This window comes from Saccostrea echinata, unplaced genomic scaffold, assembly GCF_033153115.1.
Source record: "Saccostrea echinata isolate AGI-Se365-2 ecotype Australia unplaced genomic scaffold, CSIRO_AGI_Sech_v1 ptg000030l, whole genome shotgun sequence".
NCBI classification, from domain to species: domain Eukaryota; kingdom Metazoa; phylum Mollusca; class Bivalvia; order Ostreida; family Ostreidae; genus Saccostrea; species Saccostrea echinata.
The window spans coordinates 19,698,612-19,722,961 of record NW_026889779.1 but is presented as its reverse complement, the minus strand read 5'-3'; the positions used below and the strand labels follow the sequence as shown (position 1 = coordinate 19,722,961).

The 24,350-nt window shown below is 31.1% G+C and overlaps 1 protein-coding gene across 1 annotated transcript; it reads right to left on the bottom strand.

The window, feature by feature from the left end:
• Positions 1-9,272: 9,272 nt before the first annotated feature.
• LOC133196510 (uncharacterized) lies at positions 9,273-15,382 on the bottom strand. The gene is made up of 4 exons (XM_061332389.1): positions 15,150-15,382; positions 10,138-10,363; positions 9,894-9,921; positions 9,273-9,684 (listed from the first exon to the last, which is right to left on the bottom strand). The coding sequence occupies exons 1-4, from the start codon at positions 15,373-15,375 to the stop codon at positions 9,295-9,297; spliced, it is 870 nt and encodes a 289-aa protein (XP_061188373.1). The 5' UTR covers positions 15,376-15,382; the 3' UTR covers positions 9,273-9,294.
• Positions 15,383-24,350: the final 8,968 nt, after the last annotated feature.

Below are 24,350 nucleotides of genomic sequence, written 5' to 3'. Positions count from 1 at the left end.
GCAACATACGGTTTATCATTAAAATAAATGTTGAAGCAGTTAATTTTATTTTTTACACTAGAAAAGTTCTATTTAAGAACCAAAAGCCGCAATTTGTTCAGATGGACTGTAGGGACATCAATAAAATATCGATGCTGTGAGCAACATGATATCTGAAAATGCCAGATTTGCTGTGAGAGACGTTGATAAGAGACTCAACATTTAATCATCACAACGGTTGAGTTCTGGCGAAAGAAATGAATTTTAAAAAAACTATTCCTGTCAAATGAGTGCATTATTCCCTTACATATGCCTGCTCTCGCCCTACTATTGCAAAGAGAAGACATAGCTCCAAATAGGTCTTATACGGATTTTTTTTTTACTGAAGAGGTCGAGTAATACATGTACCTACACCCCAAGAAAGGACCATCAGTGGTAGCTTTTATGTTAAAACTATATTGAGGAAAGATAAGCAGATTTTCCGTAAGGAAGTTCAAATACCTGTACCCAGGGTGATTTTCTTGTAGCTGACAACGCTGATGCAAAAAGGCATAGAAATGTTAAGGAAATTTCGAATAAAGGAACGTTAACATAGCTTAGCCATCCCATTTATTTCTTAGATCTCATTTTGACATTATTCCAAAACTCAAGAAAACCATCAAACGATGACGCTACTATTTTAGATCTATCGTGGGGAGTTTCTTTTGGGTTACCCCAAAAAAAGAGTATATCGAGTTGTTCTGTTTATGGGTAAAGAGATTTGAGACATGTATAAAGGTTAAAGGGAATACTTTGAAGAATTAGATATATAGCGAAACTTTTTGTGCTTCTCTTTTTTTTTTTTTTTTTTTTTTTTGATGGCCTTTTGCATTCATTACTTATTGAAAACGAACTTCGTACTTTCCAAATTTTCTTTTCCTAATGCAATGAAAATAACTTTATAGGTGTTTTAAAAGTCTCTCAGTATATATAGGAAGTAAAAGATTTACGAAAATTCATTGGTAAAATTCAACCCAGTAAGGAAAGGCAACTCTTTTCACTTTTAATGTTTACGTGGTCTTATCGCTATGTAACATGTAGCAGTGCTTGAATATTTTGATGGGGGATATCCTTTCTAACTTATCATCAATTCAAATGTTAGATTGCATCAGACATGTAATATATATATATATATATATATATATATATATATATATATATATATATATATATATATATATATATATATATATATATATATATATATATATATATATATATATATATATATATATATATATATATTGAAGCCGATCTGTATATATTGATGCCGATCTGTATCTACTTACAAATTACCTCATAGTCAACACTTTAGGAAGGAACACTTAGGAATATGTATATAAAAACCCGATTATCACACAATTTCATCCAAGATACAAATTCTCTCTACGCACGGGATGTAGATATGTTAATATAAATGTGTTTCATTTCTTGTAAAATGTGAAACTTTCCAAAATAATTTTAACTCTGAAATTTTCCAGGTATCAATTTCATTATTGCATTTTATTAATTTTTTTTTTAATTGTCAATTTTTTTATTTTCTATTGTTTCTCTAAAAAGACTTTAAAAAGAAATATATGCGGATTCTCATGCAAATCGTTTTTGTTTCTTTTGCTAATAAGACACAATAATAATTACTAATAAGTCTTGTTCCCTATTAAATGTAAGAAAATTAAATTCTCGTTCACGTATACTGATTGCACACAGTACAAAACTATGTGTAGATTTAGAAGGAATTTAGAAGTTAAATAAATATAACAAAGCTAATGTTGAAAATGTAAATAAAAGTTCTATAAACGCTTATGACAAGATAAATTAGACAAAAGAAACAGACTGTTTGCTCTGTCATCTGCAAATATATATAAAATAGATGTTGTCATATGTAATTTAATTTAAGAGCATGTACTAAAAACTATTAGCAAAAAAAAGCATGGATTACAGATTTTTTTTCTGTAATGAGGGGAAACAATGTTAATTCTGGCTTTTTGCAGCTTGTTTTTGCTATAAACCTTATATATACAGATGAAGAAAAACTCCAATTATGTGAAAAAATCATTAATTAAAACTGACAAATGACCAAAACAACATTTACATATAATTTAAAATTAAATAACAATTTGAATTGGCTGGGCTTAAAACAAAAACATAGTTATACTACATATTGACTACTAGTTAAAGTGTTAAATCATGCTGACTAGTCACATGAGACAAGTATGACTAATCACATGACAAAAATAGCCCAGCCAATAGTATAAATCTTTTTTTTTTTTTTTTTTTTTTTTTTTTTTTAAAAAAAACCAACAAACACTTATAAATGGCAATTAAAATAAATTTGCACAAAAAGGCCATGAAGGGAGGAATCATGCTATCTTCAGTATATGAGCTCCTGCGCCACCCAGCATTACAGATATTTTTTAGCGTTACAGTAAACTACGTAGAATAATATGACTAGAGCGTTCCAAGGAACGCATTGTCGCTTGCTTTATAGCATCATTAAAGATTTAAATAAATCCAAGGGTATCTGCTACTAGCATTATGGTTCAGACATTTGTCTGCAAAGAAAAAAACATACACAGATAATAAGACCGAGAATAATTATTTGTAAATTCATTAATACATGTTTAATCCAACGTACTACATTATCATATCCTCCAAAAGATATTTCAGTCTGTCTTTGCAACAGTTGTCATGATCAGAACATCACTCGGCCTTTTCCGCCGAGTCAAGAGTTTATCTCGACATGATGGAAAAGGCCGAGTGATCTCTGGATTTTTTCTTTCAGTCTTCAGTTTTTTCTCGACTTGACGTCGACAGAAAAGCCTGAGTGATGTTCCGATTGCAATATTGTCAGTATACAACGATCCTTTTGTTATACCGATCCCGATGTATATTCTTAGTATTCTAAAATTCAGATTTTGTGGTTTCTGTATAGCAAACAGTTTCAAAGAACAGTGTCATGAGCTCATTAACATGAGAAAAAATGATTATTATCAAAACTCTCCTCTCAAAATTCAAAAGATACATGTGAAATCAACTATTTTTTGCAAAGTAGGTCAAAGGTCAAGGTCAAGTGGACTGTAACGCTAGTGTTTTTTTTTCGTAGTGATTTTTTGTGAAACAGAACATATGCTAAACAGAAGAAGTTAGCTCGAGCTCTTGAATGAAATACACATGTATATGGAGATAACGAACAGTATTTAAGCTCAAAAGTCCATTAAACATTACAAAATAGGTGCAGAGCAAACACGGACCTCCAGAACATCAGAGGTGGGATCAGGTGCCATGGAGGAGTGAGCATCCCCTGCCGACCGGTCACACCAGCCGTGTGCTCCTTGTCATGATCAGGAAAGAACGGAAAAATCCGTCGACAATTGAATGTTAAAATAGTCACTTAAATGTTGATAGATTGATGTATATCGGCACAATGAACTATTCTGAGAGGTAGGTCAAGGGTCAAATTCAAAGGCCACGAGGTCGGTAACCATGGTATTTTACAAATTACAATTTACATGAACAAAAAGCCAAGCAATATTTGTGCAAAAAATCAAATTCATACCTCTTACAGTTCTCGAGATACAGGGTGTGACAGACGGACAGACGGAAGGATGGACGGACAGACAGACGCCGGATAAGTGATCCTTAAGCATCGCTCTGTTCTGCAGGCGACACAGAAAGTATGAAAAAATTCTTTCCAAGATCCATTTGGTGATTTCAATTTTTCTGATATTTTATTTTCTTATTACAAATTTGGAAATATTAAAGTCATTGGATTGGCAGACAGAAAAACACATATTAGAGTAAAAACTGTCTAATCTGACACCTGCACAATCCGTTTCACTTGAATTCCGATCTTAATTCTCATTCCCATTTTTCTTTTGTGGTGTAATGTGTGCTCCAGTGTATGTCATGTTTCACTGTACTATAATCATTATTTTTTTTACATACATACAATGACGATGTTCTGAATATAACACGGTCAATTCTGTTTATTTTGATACAAAATATCTAATGGTAAATATGTGGCTAATTAGCTTTTCTTCTTAATCAGAAGGTACTGTTTTTAAAGATGTAAAATAAAAAAAATTATTCCTTTCGCGTAAATGTTGGGAAAAAAATTGCATGCGTTCTATTAGATTATCTATTTAAACATAATGTTGCATTTTTTTTTTTGAACATGATATCATAAATGACTTCTCCATAAAACAGCAACTCAAATACATGTAAAAGGCCCAATTTAAGAAGATGGCAATTGAAATGCAGTGTATTTTTAAGCTTTGGGGTTCTCTTTACTTGATTTTTTTATGTTCAGAAAGGATAAGAACACAATTAACTTGGGACAGATAACGTACACTTACATTAATTTTTGTCCTTGGCCTTGGTCCTTCAGTGGGTTCCTTTGTTGGTCATATAACTTCGTATCAAGGGATAACTGGAGCATTCGCCCACAACGTTATGTCATTCAAACAAAGTTTTAAATATCGTGCTTACAACATTGTCAATCTTTTGTGACCTTTGAGCATGACATTGATATCTAGAATCCTAGCATCAAGTGGACTCCATTTAATTCAAGTGTATAAAGTTTTGATTTTGATAATTCAACAGGATATTTTTAAATTTAAATTTTGACCAGCAAAATTCATGCGGACATTCACATGAACATACAAAAGTACAGACAAGCGGATAAACAGATACCTGATACTATGTTTCCTTAATTGCATTTCTTGTTTGCTTCGATGGCATTACAAGACAACAATTTTAAACTCTAGGGTAATAGCATGTGGGAGTCATGGTGCCAAGCATTTCAGAAAGGAGCTGTTTTAATTAACGTAATAATTTACTTCATTATTTTATGTTGATATTCATATTTCATGATCTTGATGAAAGGATATTCAAAGACATTCGGTGAGGATTTGTTGGAAAAAGTATCATAATAGATTTCAGAAGCAAAAAAAAAAAAAAAAAAAAAAAACAACTTTTAAGTTTTATTTGTTTTATTTCATTTTTTTTATTTGCTTTGTTTTTGCTCGATTATTTTGTTGATATCCTATGAACTGCTTAATAAACCTTTTATGTCATTTATAAATGGTGTCATTTTGAACTTATTCATGCTGCTTGAGAGGCAATTATTTTAATACAAATAATCAGTGTGAATGGGACTCTGCCAAAATAGCTTCTGATATGCTTCTGGTATAGTTCTAAAGAGATAACTAACTACCAATCTTAATGTCTTCCCACAAATTTTTATTAAAGTAGAAAATTTGGTGTTATGACTATAAGTAGCCAAATTTTCTATTTTAATAAAAAATTGTGGGAAGACATTACCCATTTAGTCACCTCGAAAATCCTAGGTGGTTAAGTGGCAGTCGTTTTCATGCTTCCTTTTTGATTAAAAAATGTGAGAATTTCAGGAAAAATGGTTAGAGATTACAAAGAAATGTGTATATAAAACTTCCTAGTAAATATTTTATCTTAAAATTTAACTTCAAGAATAGTAAAAGTACTCAGCTTTTTTCATGATGATGTTTATCATAGTTTTTTTCTTGAGATGACGAAAAACAACTTTTGAAAAACTTAAATTCTATTTTATAAATAACATTTCATACGAAAAGTATACCCAAATTTGTTAAGATACGGTTATAGGACGTCATTGTTGATTATAATATGTGAAAAAGTGTTTCAACCTAGATGGACATTGCTGCTGAATATTTGCAATAGAGATTTATGACCGTTAAATTAAATGCAAATGTTGCAATAACGATATTACAATATAAATAATATGAAGCATTAGAATATTTTTCCTTTCATTTTTTTTATATCTAACATTAAAATAAATGAGTAATTCTGATATGCAGCCTGCTGTTCATCAAATTTATATCCTGGCATATTGTATTTGCTAATATTGTATTATAATTTGAGGTATCTATTTTTAGACAATTATGCTATAAAAAAATTAGTGAGGGCCCCATTCAGTAATGTGTTAATTGTTGAATACATGTTCCTTTTTGATGGCATATTGTAGAGAGCAGTATATTTGTTAAAACGTTTTCTATGCAGCTTCAGCTGGTTAAACATTGCCATTTTTCCTCATATGCTGTCATACATATTGCCCGAACATGACAAGTCTCACACAGAGGGTGTAACCGATCGACAGGGGATGCTTACTTCTCAATGTCCCTGATACATCTCTGATGTTTTTAGAGGTCAGTTTGGTCTGATATAAATGTATATTGTTTCAATGGACTTTTGAACTTGATTACTGTTTGCTATCTCAATATTTCGTGTATGATGTTTTATGGTATGTTTAATGGTAATCTAAGAACCAAGCTTTATGATAAACGTGATGACTTTAACTTTTCAATCGTCAACTTTCCTTACTTATGCAGCAATATACCTTCATCACCTGCATACGGGGTTTATATCTCTCAGTTGATTCGATATGCAAGAGAATGCACTACGTATGGACAATTTCTAAAACGAGGTAAATCATTGACAAACAAGTTGATGAAACAAGAATATCAGTCTCATTTAAAGTCATCATTTCGTAAGTTCTATGGTCGATACAATGACCTTGTCAGCAAATACAATTTATCATTGAATCAAATGCTGACTGACGTTTTTCATACTTATTGTTAGGCCATTATTTACACACTGAATTGTCGACGGATATTTCCGTTATTTCCTGATCATGACAAGGAGCACACGGCGGGTGTGACCGGTCGGCAGGGGATGCTCACTCCTCCATGGCACCTGATTCCACCTCTGATGTTTTGGAGGTCCGTGTTTGCTCTGCACCTATTTTGAACGTTTAATGGACTTTTGAGCTGGAATACTGTTCGTTATATCCATATATTTCACTAGATGAAATCCCGCGCAAGCGCGGGTAATTGGATTTATACCACTACCGACAGAAAATATATTGTAGTTTCTACTGACAGCCTACAGGCTTGTAGCAGGAAGAAATACTTTGTTCAAAATCCTGCAAGAAGTAGAAGTACGTCTCCACCCCCACCCCCAACCCCCCAACCCCCGCCCCATTTATAAAAATTTGAAAAAAATAATTTCATTAATTGACATTTATTGTGAAACCTGTTACACTATGTTAGGGATATTGTACTTCAGATGCTCTTATTTCATTTCCCTAAAGGATAAAAGCAGCGAAAATGCCCATTTTGCTGATAAATTGATTTGGCGGGGGGGGGGGGGGGGGTAAAAATTCACTGGTACTTGGGTCTTGCTTTATAAATATGTATGTACCTTATTGATATGTAAAAAATGCACTTTACATTTTTACACACATGTATCAATAAGGTACATACGTATTTATAAACCAGGACCCAATTGCCTGTGTGAAAATTAGCTTTTAACGCCCTATGAATAGGCCGAGTATTTGATACAAAAGACTGTATTCAGAAAAATAACCGAAAATCAAATGTATTGATTAAAGCACAAAATTTTACAGCGTTGATTGTATTTGAACAATACCTTATTCATTAATTTTCTCTTTTCATGTAAGCAAATTTTATTACGAAGTACAAATTGTACTTTGGGTTCGTTGCCACGATGTTCTCAGTGAGGATTTTACCGATAAATTTATTAGGAAAACCTACTACATATATGTAATAGTCTTTCGATATATAAATATATTCAAAACTTATAGTGTTATCAACAATTTACCATTATTTCAATGACCATTAACAAAAACTTTTTTTTCATGTTCATGCAGCATAATCGCCACGTTTTTTTTTTTCCAAACATCGGGCTCGATGCTATGTGATGTTCTAGAAAATTCCTTCAATATTAAGATCGGTGAATGACGAAACTAATTTGCACATTTCCCTTCTTAATCGGGTATCACAACTTATTTTTTTTATATCATTTAAATCAAGTTTTGATTGAATAATTCAGTGATGACGTTTTATGAAATAAATAAACGATTGCTTGTTGTCAGTGTCATTAAAAATTGCCAGTAACTTAGATCCGCCAACCGGAAACGCCACCATACTCATGTTTTTGCTATTTCGTGGCTGTTTATAGAAAATGAGGGTAGACTTATAATTTAATGTACGATACTAACTATGCGAGTGAAATCTAAATATAGTTTACGGACATTATCTTGTATCTAGTATATTCTTAGAGGAGTTAGTAAGAACTCTGGTCCACCCGTTTCAGAGTTTATTTGCAATATTTATTAATTTATAAGTAAAGATTTAAGGTGTTTGGTGCTTTAATTAGAATTGGAATCCCCCTCAAATACTGTGCATTCCAGCGTCTGCCATTAACATCTTTAAATTTACAGTATATTTCCTCATTATCCAGCAATGTAATCTAAAAACTTTCCCAAAACTTGGGGTTTTTTTTCACGTTTTTGTAAAAACTTCTTTATTTTTGAATACATATTGCTAAAAAATAGCAATGAAACCCTACTGATATTTTTTCATGAGATGACACTATTAATCCTGAATTATAAAAATACATAAGATTTAGAATTTTCTTGGGATATTTTTTAAAGCTTAAAGTTCTCCAAAAAAAAAAAAAAAACTACATTTCCCATTTTTCTTTTCAGACCATGTCATTTTGCTCGATCTTTTCCTGAAATGGGAATAATTCTAGAATTATAAACGATTATATGCCCTAGACCTTAAATAAAAATTCGTTTATATTTCCTCAATTTTCATGTTTTCATTTGGTCAAAAAGGGCCAAAAATGGTCAAATTCAATGGCTACGTCTCCATGACAATAGGATGCACTTGTGAAACTTCCGACACCATATTTGTTAGTTTCTTATCAAGAGGGGCCTGTGATTCAAATTTCGTCGAAATGGGAGACATGTTTGATTTTTTTTGTGCTGATGGAGAATGCATCATAACATATTATTGTAAAGATTATAATACATGCAATATAATAAAAATTGTGATCATTACTTTGGAGTTTGATTTTAGGAATCTATTACCTTATCTTGCCATTACATGTATATAGAATTTATTAATTTAAAAAATGAATACTTTTTCTCTCAATAAGCATTTCTTGGGTTTGATAAGATTTTTATTCACTTTCTAAGGATTTTTCCCTTTATAGAAATTTTCGTTTATCAACCTTTCTTTGTAGGTACTGTTTTCTGTTTCTAATAAATGTACTATAAACATGTACATACTCTGTTTAATAATTAAAAAAAAAGACAAAGCTTTGGTGTTATATTAAATATCTAACAACATTTAATCGAATAAGAAAATTTGTCTTTTGCAAGTACAGGTATTTTACTTTTCACATCATATAGATTCATCTATCAACATTTAAGTGACTATAAACTTTATTAAAGTCATTGAAATGACTATAATTACTTGTTGCATCACTTGAAAAGACAATGTTTTGATGTAGAGTGTTATAAACACACTCTTGTGTTGGTTCACATTCAAAGACGTGTACATTTCGATATTCAACTTCAGTCGTTTCATATGCGATATCCATATATTCCGATACAGGAAGATTGCCTTGCATTTTTTCATCACCGTTCAATGTAGAATTTATGGTTGCTGATAAATCACTGTCGAATTTATCTCCCTTCTCTAACACAAAATAGTTATCCTTTACAGTATTTATTAATTCCATCCTTGATATTTCTGACATCTGTGGTTCTTCTTTTGCTGACTTGTAAGAACTATCTGGAAACTAAATCATTTATTAGATTTAAATTTTAAACTTTTTTTTAAACCCCGGATATAGTTTATACATAATTTGAAGCTGTACTTAAATATGCGAGTCTAAGAAAAAAAATTTCTCTAGGATTGTGAAATGCTGTGAAGTGATGCTCAGAATAGCATTACATGTTTACAAAAATTAAATATATTTCCATCAGTGGCAAATATAAAGAACCATACCTCTTCATCAGCTGTAAATTTTGCTTTTCTGAAAATAAGATGAAATTAATCAAGATAAATATCAGGATTTGATAACAGTTAAGTAGGAAAATAAATATATATAATACAAAAGGTATTAAACACTATTAAACTGATATCGATTCAAAAGATACTTAATACTATTCAACTGATATCTTCTAAGTACGCAAAAGGTATTTATCAGAACCTATGTAAAAACTGATGATGCAAGAGATATTTAACATACCTATAACGCAGGTATAGAAGAGATCCGACACAGATGACAAAAAACAGAGCCATACAGATCATTATGACAGTAACAGTAAAACTCCAATGGCCGTAGTGCATGTCCCCGATCTCTGAAACATCTCCTTTAGATGTGACTTCATACATTGCTGTTTTCGTCAAGAATGCATTGGATGATGTATTTGATTTCGATACTTGATCAGCTGACAGGAATTTTTTCTGAAAATCTTTAAAGAACAGAAATGTGTATTGTTGTTTTATAGCATGATTACAGGTATGACTGTAGCATAGATACATCTCTCTCTCAAACAAACAGCTTGGTAAAATAGAAAAAGAGGATATGCATGAAACAGGTGAAGATAACGAACAGTGATCGATTAAAAAAATCAACAAACAATACAAATCTGTGATCAGGGCACAAAACACGGACCCCGGAATTCCAGAGGTAGTATCAAGTGCCTAGGAGGAGTAAGCATTTATATATTCAATTCGGGAATTCATTCCTTACTGTAAGCAGCCCAAAGAGTAAATTAAATGATGTGGTTTAAGAAGATAAACCTCTTGTTTGACTTTGACCAGATGCAACTTAAGACTTTACCAACAAGTAATGCGATGTCTCACATTTTCGCAGTACTTTGTGATTTAAAAATTGAAATGTTATTTTATCTCGAAACTCTTGGTATGCATAAAGTGCTTATGTATTTAGCTAATGGTTGATAAATAAACTTACACAAAATCTGCTGGGTTTTTTTTTTTTTTGACTCATGTTATTCATTTGTCAATTCAAATTGATGACAGACAACTAAATTGAATTTCAAAATATTTAAACTTCTATAAAATAAAAATGACGCTATACAATGGAACTCATGATATAATGTGAATGGACTTAACTAAAGTCAGAGATCACAAAGATTTTTAAAATTCTTCGTTTTGCTGAAAAGGATATTCATAATTTGTTTTTCTCACCAATTGGATGAAAGGCTTCAAGTAACTTGATAATTCTTGCCCTACACCTGAACACTTGTGAATGTGAGCAGAAGTATAGGAGAATGAGTTGTTTATTTAAAAAAAAATTATTTATAATGACGTTCTCATCCACATGTACAAAAAAACACTTGGGAATTTATCATTTTTAAAACGGTAAGGTTGACTTTAATAAAATGATGCCCATAATATTTTATGATACTCTAAACACAGGTTTTGGGGGTTTACAGACGATTTGAAGAATCTAAATTTATTTTCGAATCAAATCAGGATTTGAATAAATATATGCATAATGTAAAAGGTAATGTTTGCAAGAAAAAAAAAGAAAAAGAAAAACAAAGTTAAATACGAAAAAATCAAAGTAAAAACTAACGTAGCCAAAAAATAAGGTGCATATTGAATCAAACACGGGGGACATAAACTCCATATGCAGGTGATAATGGTACATTGATTCAAATAAGGGAAGTTGACGATTAAATGTTTGAAGTAATCACGTTTATCATAAAGATTTGTTATTAGTTATCCATAATTGTCTTTTTCTAGTAAATTATCCAAATAAGAAATAGATGTGAGACAATCCGGTGTGTCTTTTATTTCGAGTTCAAAGGGATATACCTAATCAACATAGGAATGAAAATGAACACTATTAATTCATAAAACGTCGTCTATTTATTTAAATTCTGAATTGAAGGCAACAGGAAAAGACCTACTTTTCATGTAAAAGTGTTTGATAAAATTCTGCTTATTTGAATATTAAAATAGTTTTGGTAATAACGGAGCTAAATTACATGTAGTATCCATAAGAATTCAAACAGATTGTTGGAAGACTTGATCTCCTGAAACTACAACGATATTGTCAATCAATAATTCGGCGTACCTGTGTGTACAATCAGATTGTTTTTTCACAAAATGATCTTACAGATGACCAATTTTTGTTAATTTACGAGCTCCATTTTTTATTAAAAAAGCTGTTGTCTATGATGTCAAAAAGCCTGGACTTCATTTATCTTGGGGTATAGTTGTATCAAGTGTTGAAAAGATGTTGATGTTATTGATTTTAGAAAAAAAATCTGATTAATACCAATTCTCGAATATATTGTATAGTACTCCTGAAGTTTCTCTTTCACTGATCTTAATATTTTGGAGTAGAGAAAGAGGCTTGGTACATGTAAAACATTTACTTGATCTTTTTTTGTAAGGATTTTTATATAGTTTAGGGATCATAGGTATGGTAATTCAATTTGATTGTTAGGAATATTAAAAATATTTAAAACTGACATACGATTTTGAAGAGTTACATCCTTAGAAAGTAAAAGTTGGAATATCATTTGCAGATTTGTTTCTAAGCTCCTCCCCCCCCCCCCCCCAAAAAAAAAAAAAAACTATTAAAATAATAAACATGATGAGCAAAACTAGCATTATAAGAATATTTTCATGTTTTTATTTGATTGTATGTTAAATATCCACTGTCCTTAAGTATTATTTGTATACATGTATGTATGTATATATGCATGTTTGTATGACACGCCAAATTCACAAAAATGAGCTAATCATAGTTTCACAGTTGATAAACTAGGTTTATCGACTGTAAACTATAGTTTACGGACCGTAAACTACAGTTAACTATGATAATCTATATTTCACATCTGTAAACTATAGTTTAGACGATAACATATGTTTCATTAGAGTAAACTATAATTAACAAGGAAAACAATCATTTGCTACTGCAAAATGTAGTTTATCTGATAAATATAGTTTCACGATTTGTAAACTATGATTTACAACTCTAAACTATACTTAACAAATGTAAATTATAGTTTAGGGTTTGTAAAGTATACTTTACAGACATACAAAGCGCCAAATTCACAAAAATGCGATAAACATATTTTTACATTTGAGAAACACAGTTTAGGAACAGAATCTCTTATTTTGTATCGGAGATGAACAATTTTCTGTGAAACTAGATTTCACGACTCTAAACCATAGTTTACTATCAAAACTATAGTTAACAATAGTTTTTTTTTTTTTTTTTTCTTTTGAAAATTATAGATCGGCTAATCCTAGTTACAGCGTTATAAGATTTTGCTATGTAACAACAATTATTGTTAAATATATATGCATGTATATTTCTTGTTGGCATTAAAAATAAATGTTCTATTATTTTAAAGCAAATCTAGTTGGAAATAAAAAGAAAATTATTGATTAATTTTTTTTTCATTTAAAGGAGAACAATAGAGAGAAATGCATGTTAACGGTCTGTAATCAAATTTGTCTTCAGCAACGGAAGAAATCGCTGATATCTATCCTTGCCATCTTTCCAACCTTCTGTGCTGATCAAACAATAATGAACAAGAATCATATTGACGCAAGCGTCAAAAATCGGCCGCAAACCGTCCAATTGTTCCTTTTATGAGGCAACAAACTGAAATGCGTGATCTGTTATTAATAAAATACATGTATATCTTATATTAATCTGTAAATATAGACATAACACAGTGCATGTAACATTGCAGGTGTGGAATTTATTTTTCAACAACCGAATTTAATTTCTTCATACATAAATAAAAGTGGAACATTTACTTTAGTAAAAACACAATAAATATTTGGGATTTCTCTCTCTCTCTCTCTCTCTCTCTCTCTCTCTCTCAAAAGAGGACGTTGAAACCCCCACAACCCCATCTAGATTCACCACTGCATTTCCTCTCTTTCAGTTTCTTTGTTTTGGTGATGAGATGTGGCGGGAAAATGCTTGGCACATTGTAAAACGCGCTTCACCCTCCTCTGCTTGAGCAAAAATCTCGTAATATTCTGTCTTTTAAGAAATTAAAAGTTTATCATATTTTTAAAAATTTCCCAAAGGAAATGTATATATACACGATATTTTAAAACAAATACAATTAATCCTGTTTAAATAGAGAAAGTAATATTGATTATATATAACTCGGTCTTTGCTTTAGATAATGCCCAACACGTGTCCTTAATATTGAAACCTATACCCCATTATTGCTTCTCGCGATTGGTGCCGCAACGTGTCGAAATTTTGAATTGAAAACTATCGTTAACAGTTAACAGGTGTTTAGATTCATAAACTATATTTAACAACTCTTAACTATAGTTTACGAGTGTGAATTAATTATAGTTTATGACAATAAACTATGATTGGCAAATGTGAATCATAGTTTAGCTCTCAAAACTATAGTTTACGATCGATAAGTATAGTTTACGTTTGTTAAATATGGTTTGTGAGTATAAATGACAGTTAAATGACAGTTAACTATAGTTTACGACCGAAATCTAATAGTTAACGAATGTAAAACATATTTTATCTGATAAATATAGTTTCACGATTTGTAAAACTTTGATTAACAACGCTTAAATATGGTTAACGAATGCAAATTATAGTTTACATATAGTTTACATATGAGAATCTATATTTATCAGCAAAATTTATTGTTAACGTTTATTTACAGACAGATAAACATAGATTAGCATTCGTTAACTACACTATACAACCGTTAAATATAGTTTTACAAATGCAAACTACAGTTAACGAATAGTTTACAATCGATAAACCTAATTTATCAGCTGTTTAACTATGTATATCTAATTTATGTGAATTAGGCGTGCCATACATATATGTTCAAATTAGGCCTATTTCTAGTCCTGTTTGAAAAATAAGATTGAGTATGCATAAAAGCTTGCAATATTTGTTCTGCAAAACTTTATTTTAATTGCAAGAAATTGGTTAAAATTGATAACCATTCAGATTTGCAACTTGGGCAAAAGTAAGGTATAGAAAAGTAAGGCTCACAGAAATACAATTTCTTAAAACATCTTCAAGTTGCCAAAATAATAAAAACCAACAAAACAAACAACAAACACACACTCACACACACAAAAAATTGCTGGATTTGTTGATTTCGTTCTGCAAGTTCGAATTCATTCTGTCACAACAATTTCATTTATAAAAATATTTTTATTTTTTATTTTTATTTTAACATCAAACACAACTGTGGAAAAATGCCTTACCTAAATAAACATTCATCACACCGCCGCAACAACGACTGGTTAGAAATGTTGCAGATGATTTGTTTCCTCTGAAATACACTGTTGTTTCACTTATACCTCTGTCTTTGTCCGCAACGATGCATGAAGAAAAATCAACGTCTGCTACCCCCGCAACATTTGGTATAGAAAGGTAAATCTGACGACAGCAGTTTGGGAGGAGACATTCAACTGATAGGTATCTAGACATGGTTCTTCTGAAATTACGAAAAAATTAATTTATAGGAAAAGTAAAACATGGGTACTTAAATTAGTGAAGTCTTTTTCTTAGCTATGGGTGCTAAGTGGAAGAAACATAGTAGCTCTACCAAGATCAGACACTGGGTAACTGCAGATTAACTCCTAGTACCCATTTCAGCTAAGTGTACTGACACAACAATGCACTGTAAGTGTCAAGTATCCAAAGATACAACATCAAGTGTCTACAACCAGATTAAATAATGACAAGTCGTTTACTGGCCAAACTCCTCTATTATATGACAATTGGGTCATGTGTTCCACACACGTTTTAAGAAAGTTTCTCTTGGCAAACCTATTCAATGAAAAGAAAGTGTACTTTATTTGCACTGATGTTACAGTATTATTTTTGTATGATGCAATTTATGCTGAAAACAATGTTATGGTAATAGATTCATTAGTTTATACCGCCGTTATAATGTGTATCTGTAATTTTTCTAGATATGAAAGGCACTATCAAGTTTTTCATAGATGAATATTTATTCATGCAGATGGGTGATTAATTTCACGTACCTTGAATTTTTGTAATGTGTACTTCATAATGTAATAGTGAAAGAAAATTGAGAAAGTATAAAAGTACAAGATTGATTGTATGTTGTTTTACGTCCCGTTCTCGAGTTTTTCACTCATATAGAAAAGTCACAATATACCGGTGAAGGGCTTCAAATTTAGACCTTTACTCGGCACTCAGGGCCATTGAGCAGTGTGGGATCTTTATCGTTCCAACCCCTACCGTGACACGGGGCCTCGGTTTTTAAGGTCTCATCCGAAAGACCCTCAACGTTCACTTCAAAGTGCCGAGCGCTAAGCAAAGGAATAGTTGCTACCTATTTTTTATCGACTTAGGTTAGTCGCGGCCCTGATTCGAACACACGACCTTCCGATCACGGAGCGAGCGCTCTACCGACTGAGCTACGTGACGGTGTAAAAGTACAAGAAAGAGAATATATATTATGTGATGATGCATTGGCGTTTTCTTTCTGAGTCATTATTATTACAAAATCTTATTTAAGAAATGAAAATCGCGGCCTCAATATGTTTTACTAGATTCTAAAATTAAACTCTCTCCATAACGGCATGCCAAGCCTTCAGAATCTATTAATTCTCTTTCATAACTTTCAGAGAAGTTATGTAATTAAGCATTTTAAACAACATAAAGCAATTCTAGTGTGTTAACAGGAGGTCAAGTAGTAAACGGTAGCTGTTGTTTTGATACCTCTATACAGTTATGTTTTCATAATTTATTTAAGTCCACTTAACACACATTCATTTTATAACTTTTGCTCAGCTTCAAAACAGGATAACAGTTTATTTTCTATTTTGTTTCCTACTTTCAAAAAAGTACTTTCATGTGCATGTATGTTTAGAAGTAATTGATAACCTACCTTATTTATTTAACAGTTTCCATAAGCTGTAGATTCTGATGACGACAAAATAATAATGATACGACCTGGACGACCGCTTCTTCCCCTACTTTTACACACTTTAATAAGTGTTCAGGAAGTGTGATGACATTACTAGTTCATTTGACTCTTGGTCATCCTCTTGTTGAGAAAAGTAAATTGTGTCTGTCATTTCTTCTTTTAATGTCGTACGCTCTTTGAGATAAAAATTAAGTTTTAAGGAGGCTGGGGGGTCAACAAATTAACCATCAGATATAACTTATTTTTTAGATAAGATATCTTAAGCTGTCAACTATCATTTGGCAAAGAAAAAATTCATTCATTTTAGTTTTAAAATTTGATCATTTTTGTATATCTTTATATGGAGCTCTTCTTCTAAAGGAGATCAATATAGTATAAAAATGGCCATGACCACCCAGCCCTCTTAAAAAAATGGATGACAGTTCTTGCTGTCTTTAGTAAAGTTAGGTTTCATACTTTTTATTATAGAATATGTACATGTCTACTATACTTACCATTGTCAAATGTCTTCAGCCTCTGAACCGCTGTCCAATAATATATTTCAATACGTATGGTGTACGCCATGGATTCTTTTTTAGTCGACAGAACTTCTTCTAAAAGTTAGTAAAGGCTACTGACAATTTGTAAGCCAACGAAGGAGAAAAAAAATTTCAGAGTGATAGACAATCTTTAAATTAGAATTTTATAAAATTTTCCTCATATGGTCAATTATCGATAAAAAATAAATTGACAAATACCCGGTATACAGATACAAAAACAGTTCCTGTAAACATCTTATCTCTTTCCAAAAAAAAAAAAAAAAAAAATAGCGCCGCGTGTCGCAGTAGTACAGCGTTTGCTCTATAGTCGCAAAGTAAGGAGATGATCCTTACGCTGTGTGTTTGAATCTCACCATAGGACGTGATGACCGGACCGGATGAGAATGTATGAACCGAAGTCCTGAGTCGCAGTAGGTGTTGGCACGGAAAGATCCCTCAATGCTCAATGGCCATAAATACCGAGTACAGGTCTGAATTTGTATCCTTCCACCGGCAAGTGGCGGTGTCTCAGTAAGTGAAAAATTCTCGAAAAGGACGTTAAACAAGAATGCTACCAAAAAGGGCTCATTGTCCAAAATGATCAGTCTCAGCAAGCATTGACATACGGAAAAGACAACAAAGTATTTGCTTACTCTTTTATTTACCTTTCACAGATTTCTCAATAAACACCAGGTTTGATTGTATATTGATTATGAATTGCTATATTCAGAATATTTTAACATATTTTTACATGGTTAATTAGTTTATTGATAGCAAATTGTATATGAGAAAATGTTCATAATAATATTGTAAATTTTACTTTCAAATTAATTTTGCGACATCGAAAAACTGATTAAGCAATCAGGTACCAAGCCTTACATAACTAGTTAAATTATTTGTATGATTAATAGCTTCTTTTATGCCTCAAAATTAGACAATACTCTCATTTCCTAATGTTCTCTTTGGTATCTTCACCAATATTCCTAAAACAGCATGTTCTTTCGAATGTGTCATGGAAAGAGCTAAGTCCACGAAGCATCAAAAACGGCCTCTTCTCAAAAATTAATGTTATGTTTATTATAGATAATGTAGAATTTTCGCTTTTCATAACCGTTTTTCTTTTTTCAATATCTATTATACTTTTTGAAAAATAAATATTGCAATATGGCAGTGTTTTGATAGAAAAATGCAATAGGAACGTCATTTTTGTGATGTAACGTCACGTCAAAGAGCGATAGAAATGTCTTAAAGTTTGCAATTACGATGTAGCAATATACGGATTTAAGACTTGAAATTGAATTATTCGAGATAAATATTTATTTAATCGACATCATTTAATTTAGAACCATAATTTTAAAAAAGCAGATGAAAGTGTTCATTTGATATACCAGTTAATTCTGACTGGATAGAATTGAAAAAAAATCTTTTCAATGGAAAATGAATTCAACTGCGGTATTTTTAGATCAATGAAATAGTAAACATTTGAGCCTTTTAAAAATCTATATCTAAATAAATTATCATAGAAAAAAATAGTCAGCGGAACTCCGAAGTTAAAAGGATATATTTCCTAAACATTTGTAACAATAAATTGAACATCTCATCGTTTTCGTTCATGTAAAAGAGAAACTGAAAGGAGTTTCGTAAAATAAGGAACTCATTCAAAACTTGTTGTTCCTAAATACAGAATTTTGTGGAAATAATTGAATTATATTTAAAAGATCTAGAAAATCACCTAAAACAAAAATGTTAAATCTGCTAAAAATTGAAGATCTACATGTATGCTATTGACTTAGATGAATTCACGAGAATTCACCACATTCCATCAAAGAATAAACAAAGTACATGTATTTATCAACTGAAATATAAATTATATAAGTATTACCTAATTTATTATTCGAAATACATGTACATGTATATATTTACTGCAAGAAATAAATAAAGGTAGAAAGTTGTGTTATATTTCATTATAATTTTGAATGTATATAAACAAAGAGAATACATGTAACATCAAGATAAATTCTTACATCTACATGTGTATGCTGTTAAACAACTTTGATGAATACGCATGCGAGATATATCCGCGAGATTCGCACGTACCCCAAGCTCGCGGATATTTATCACGAACCAGCCAATCGCTAGGCCACATTTTATTCCCATAAAATAATAAGTGTATGCAGGACAGTGATTCGTGGCGTGTTGTAAAGTGGGGATAAATAAATGATGTTTCTGTTTTTCTTCTCAAAACTTCTCAGTATATATTTACCTATAAATGTAATAAATTTAGTATGTTTTATTGATGTATTGCTTAACATTCACTACTTTCAATTTCACATTATGATTTTCATGTGAATAAATAGAGCAGTACTGCGTATGTAATGCTCTTATACGTCAAGATAGGAAGTGAGATACATATATACAGGCATTAATATTTTGCAAATAGCGTAAGATTGATTTTACGCGAACAAGGACTTGCTAATACTAGTACATGTAAGGCCTTACGACAGACAGTGTAAGAGGAAAGGGTAAAATGCTCACTTTTATTCTTGAAATAGAGTATATTTCAGTTGAAAGAAGTGGCAGAAATGGGGGGGATACAAAATTTTATTTCAGTGTGGCAAAAGTGATTGACATGCGTTCAAGAAAAAAAAATATTTCCAATGTTTTTTTCATACATATTCTATTGGACATTGACCTTTTAGCACATAGCACTGTTAACAAACACATCCTTTCTCCCAGTTTCCAGTAGTTTTTATAGTCATGAATCCTAGTTTTAGATAATTCCTATACTTCAAATTAATGTTGATATAACACTCAAACTCAATAAAAGGGTGCAATTACTGTCGCCTGTGAAATACTTTCAAACTATGCATTACATTTCAAATGATTGAATGTTATTTTAATGTTTGTAGACTTGTTAAACTAACCCTAATGTAACAGCTGTCTGACTTCATTAAAACTTGCGTAAATTACCTCCAAATGTGTCATTTTGAAATGTTCGTTACTGTCGCCGGTAACAGAGTTTGGACTTAAGGTGCTTAATTTTAAAACTTAAAGAAAAGAAACCATAAAAATAACATCATTTAAGATTAAACATATCAAAGTCTGAAAATTAAAAATAACATCTATGTTTTTTGACTGATTTTATGTTCTGTACTTGATTTTAAAGCGATGTCGCCAAATAAGACACAAGATAAATATCGCCAAATAAAAATATTATGAACGTTACTTATCAAGACACAAATATAACTACAGACAAGCGATGCGAATTTTTATGTAGCTAACTATCATAAACATCCTTTCTTAATACATATACATTTCAACTTTCATCCGCATAAATTTAATTCATTCTGTAACTTTGCCTTCTTTCTGCGATGAAATAACAATGAAATGTTCGTTACCTTATTCATGCAACTAAACGTACTATCTTCACATCGGCTGGTTATTTCATTACAAAGCTAATGTGTGTCGCAAAGAAAAACAACATTTATATCAGCAATCCTACTTTCATTCGAGTCAATATTCCATGGTATGTGCTTGTTTAAAATGTTCATTACTGAAATGTTCGTTACATAGTTTTAAATTCAGTCACTTTAAACGGCGAGAAAACACAACTTCAAGCGTTTTTAGGATAGAAGTTACAACCCGCCATTATATTTGAATGTCAGTGTTAAAGGTGAAACATTCAAACATTCAATTTCTTAAATACTTCGTGCTGAAGACAAGGTTGGTCAATACACTCATGTGTACTGTGATTTATGAACAATATTATGATATTTATTTATACAGAACAACTGAGAATGAATAAATAGACCTCTGCTTACAATTTGACATCAATGTTTGTGCTGTATATCTATAGTATTGCTCAAAATAAACAAAGAAATGTTCGTTACAGATGGTAACGAACATTTCACTTTCGGTATCATATCGTATTGAAGTATTTTTTTTTAATTTCCTTATCCGTTTATGAAGTTAATTGGATTAGAAACAATGTACCACATGTATGATAAGTTGAATTTTGATTTGTTTATATAATTAAAACAATAACACTATACAGTGAACACAGTGTTTTAAAAGATGTCATGTTGATAATGTTTTGTTTTTTAATATTATTCTTGATCCATTGAAATTTTGACAAAACGGCATTTTGTCATTTCATTTACTGTACAGAAAGTATGCACATATTTATAATCATGTTTATCATGGATGTTTCCTTCTCAAAATTTAATATTTTTTCAAAATTAGTCGAATATTCATAAGTAACGAACATTTATGAAATGTGGTAACAAACATTTCTCATCATGTTATGTAATTTTATTTCATTTCTATTTAAATTAAATGGAAAAATCACTAGCTGAAATTCAGAAAGACTACCGGGAAAGACTTAAGGCTAAGGCAAAGCAGAAAGAATGTAATTATAAGCTATACACAGCCGTGATTAGGATTTGTGAAATGTAACGGACATTTCTAACGATTGCAAATTTAACAATTTTACAGACTGTAAAGTAACTTTCAAGAAACAAAAATGTTTTCAGAAGTGAGGAAAAACCTTATTGTATAATTTGGTACAAATGCTATTTTAGACATGCATGGAATAAAAAAAAATGGAATATTAATCTGTTGGTAACGTACATTTCCAAAGGATATGACTATCACAGTGTAGGAAATTGACCCGTTTTTGACTATTCAATAGAAATCAATATTCTAATTATGATTGTTTCTCATCATTATTATGAATATTTACAGAAAATTGTATCACGAAATCCAAAATTGTTTCTCTAATGGCACAAAATTGTCCTTTTCACAGTCAAATGATTTCAGGATCATCTATTGACACCTTCATAATATATTTTAGCACTAACTTGTGTGTTATTTGCGTTAATTGAATAATTTACACTAAATTTGTTTAAAAGTAAGTGAATAAGTATTGTTAAAATCTAATTTTTATCTATCTAAATCAAAACATGTTTTTTCATGAAATGTACGTTATTTTTAGTCCCTTTTTGTTCTATGATTGCAAAGACAATTGCACTTTGTTTGGCGAATCCCATATTCTTTTAATGAAGATTAAAACACATATTTTCAATGTTTGTTGTATCATATTTCTTCTAGTATAACATTCATAAATTATTTGTAGAGTGTAAAACATGCAATATTTTTATATTCCTAAAAAGGGGAAAAGTCCAAACAATACTATTTCCTTAAACATACGGTATATCACTAAATATAAATCTCATTCCGAGTATTCCATGGTTTTTAAATACGTACACAAAGTGTTTTTATTATACCTTGTTATAACTTGATATTTATAATCTAATATTTTGTGTTAAGCCACTGAAAAGTAATGAGACCCCCTGGTAACGTACATTTTTAAGGTTAAATTTTATGATAAAATGTCATAACTTTAAAATGTCACAACTCAGAAACCCATCAATTCTTGTTGAAAAAAAATTGTATTTGTAATGTTGAATTATTGATCTTTAACTATCAATCAATGTTTTTCTTTTTTCTTACAATCCATTTTATGACCGATGCCACTGGGTCTTTGCACCCTTTTATTGAGTTTGAGTGATAAATACATGTAATGCTCTTATAATCTATGTCAAAGCAAAGTCCACAACCTTCTCATCGTGAAGTAGGAAACATCTTATCTCAGTATTATTCAGATATTAATTGTAAAGGAAGAAATAGACCCCTCTTTTTTCCCACCACCACCCCAAAGGATACAGAAGTTCACTGGAGTTGGTAAGAAGAGTCGTATATATATATATATATATATATATATATATATATATATATATATATATATATATATATATATATATATATATATATATATATATGAAAGAAAACTGCTTGTCAATAAGAAGTGTCCAACCAAAATCCCCCGATAAGGTTTTTCGTGTTCGAACTGGTTTATTTTCCTTTATAAAAAAGGGGGGTTAGATTTTTTTGGCGTTGGTATTCACTGATATATCATTGACTCTTATACTTTTTAAAAAAAAAAAATCTTAAGTGGTTCAATTATGAAAGATTGAAAGTCTGTTGAGGAGAAATGCCCCCTTCCTTTCGTATTACGGGCCTAAAATTAACTAATCACATCAGGGGCGGATCCAGCAATTTTTGAAAAGGGGTGGGGGGGGGGGTTCCAGGTCTGTGCCACAAACACTCATGCATAGAATAACACCACAGACACTTCAAGCCTGTAGAAACGGTTTTCTAAGGGGACAACCTTCAAAAAGCTTTGACAAGCAAATTAAAAAAAAAAAAAAAAAAAAAATGTGCACCATGCTCTAAAATCCTATTTCGGGGGAAGTGGGAGGGGGGGTGTCCTCTAACTATTCAGAACATTTTTATCTTTCAAATACTTTAATTTGCGCATTTTTACCTTCCGGCAACAAGGAATGGAGGGGGATCCGAATCAAAACTTACATATTAAAACTACAGCAAGATTATTTTCCGTAAAAGTGAGCCCCTTCACCCGGCATTATACGGGAACATTTTAACATCAATTCTCTGTAAGGACCAAAATTTTACTGTAGGGCTGTGGCACACACCATGAGCGATTTTCATGAAACTTTTTCAGGTGATTAATGCCCATACATTATGACATAATCAACATTCAAAATTAAGGTTACTACCTTGGTTGCCATGGTAACGGGCTAATATAGATTTTTGCCCCATTTACTCTCAATTCAAGCATAAAAATGCTATATACTTGATTTCATGTGGTTCAATCATCTTTATTATTTTGAGATAATTCATACATTATATGAATAGAACAAATGAAGCACTATATAACACAATTAAAAAAAATTCTACAAGTCACTGCAAATTCTTCAATTGATGGCTCAAAGATGACCAAATTCTTACATTTTGAAAATGGTCGTTTTTACCCTATATTTCAAGAAGTCTTTCAAGAAATGCAGGCAATTCAAGAAAAAATCACCTGAAATTTTAGAAACACCATAATAATATTAGTTAACTTT

Bases quoted from the DNA above. Each gene is read 5' to 3' on its own strand.
- LOC133196510 (XM_061332389.1), bottom strand. From the start codon at position 15,375: ATGTCTAGATACCTATCAGTTGAATGTCTCCTCCCAAACTGCTGTCGT. The intron at 9,922-10,137 runs GTATGTTAAATA...TCTTATTTTCAG, and splicing joins CTTCTATACCTGCGTTATAG to AAAAGCAAAATTTACAGCTG. The intron at 9,685-9,893 runs GTATGGTTCTTT...TAAATGATTTAG, and splicing joins AATTTACAGCTGATGAAGAG to TTTCCAGATAGTTCTTACAA.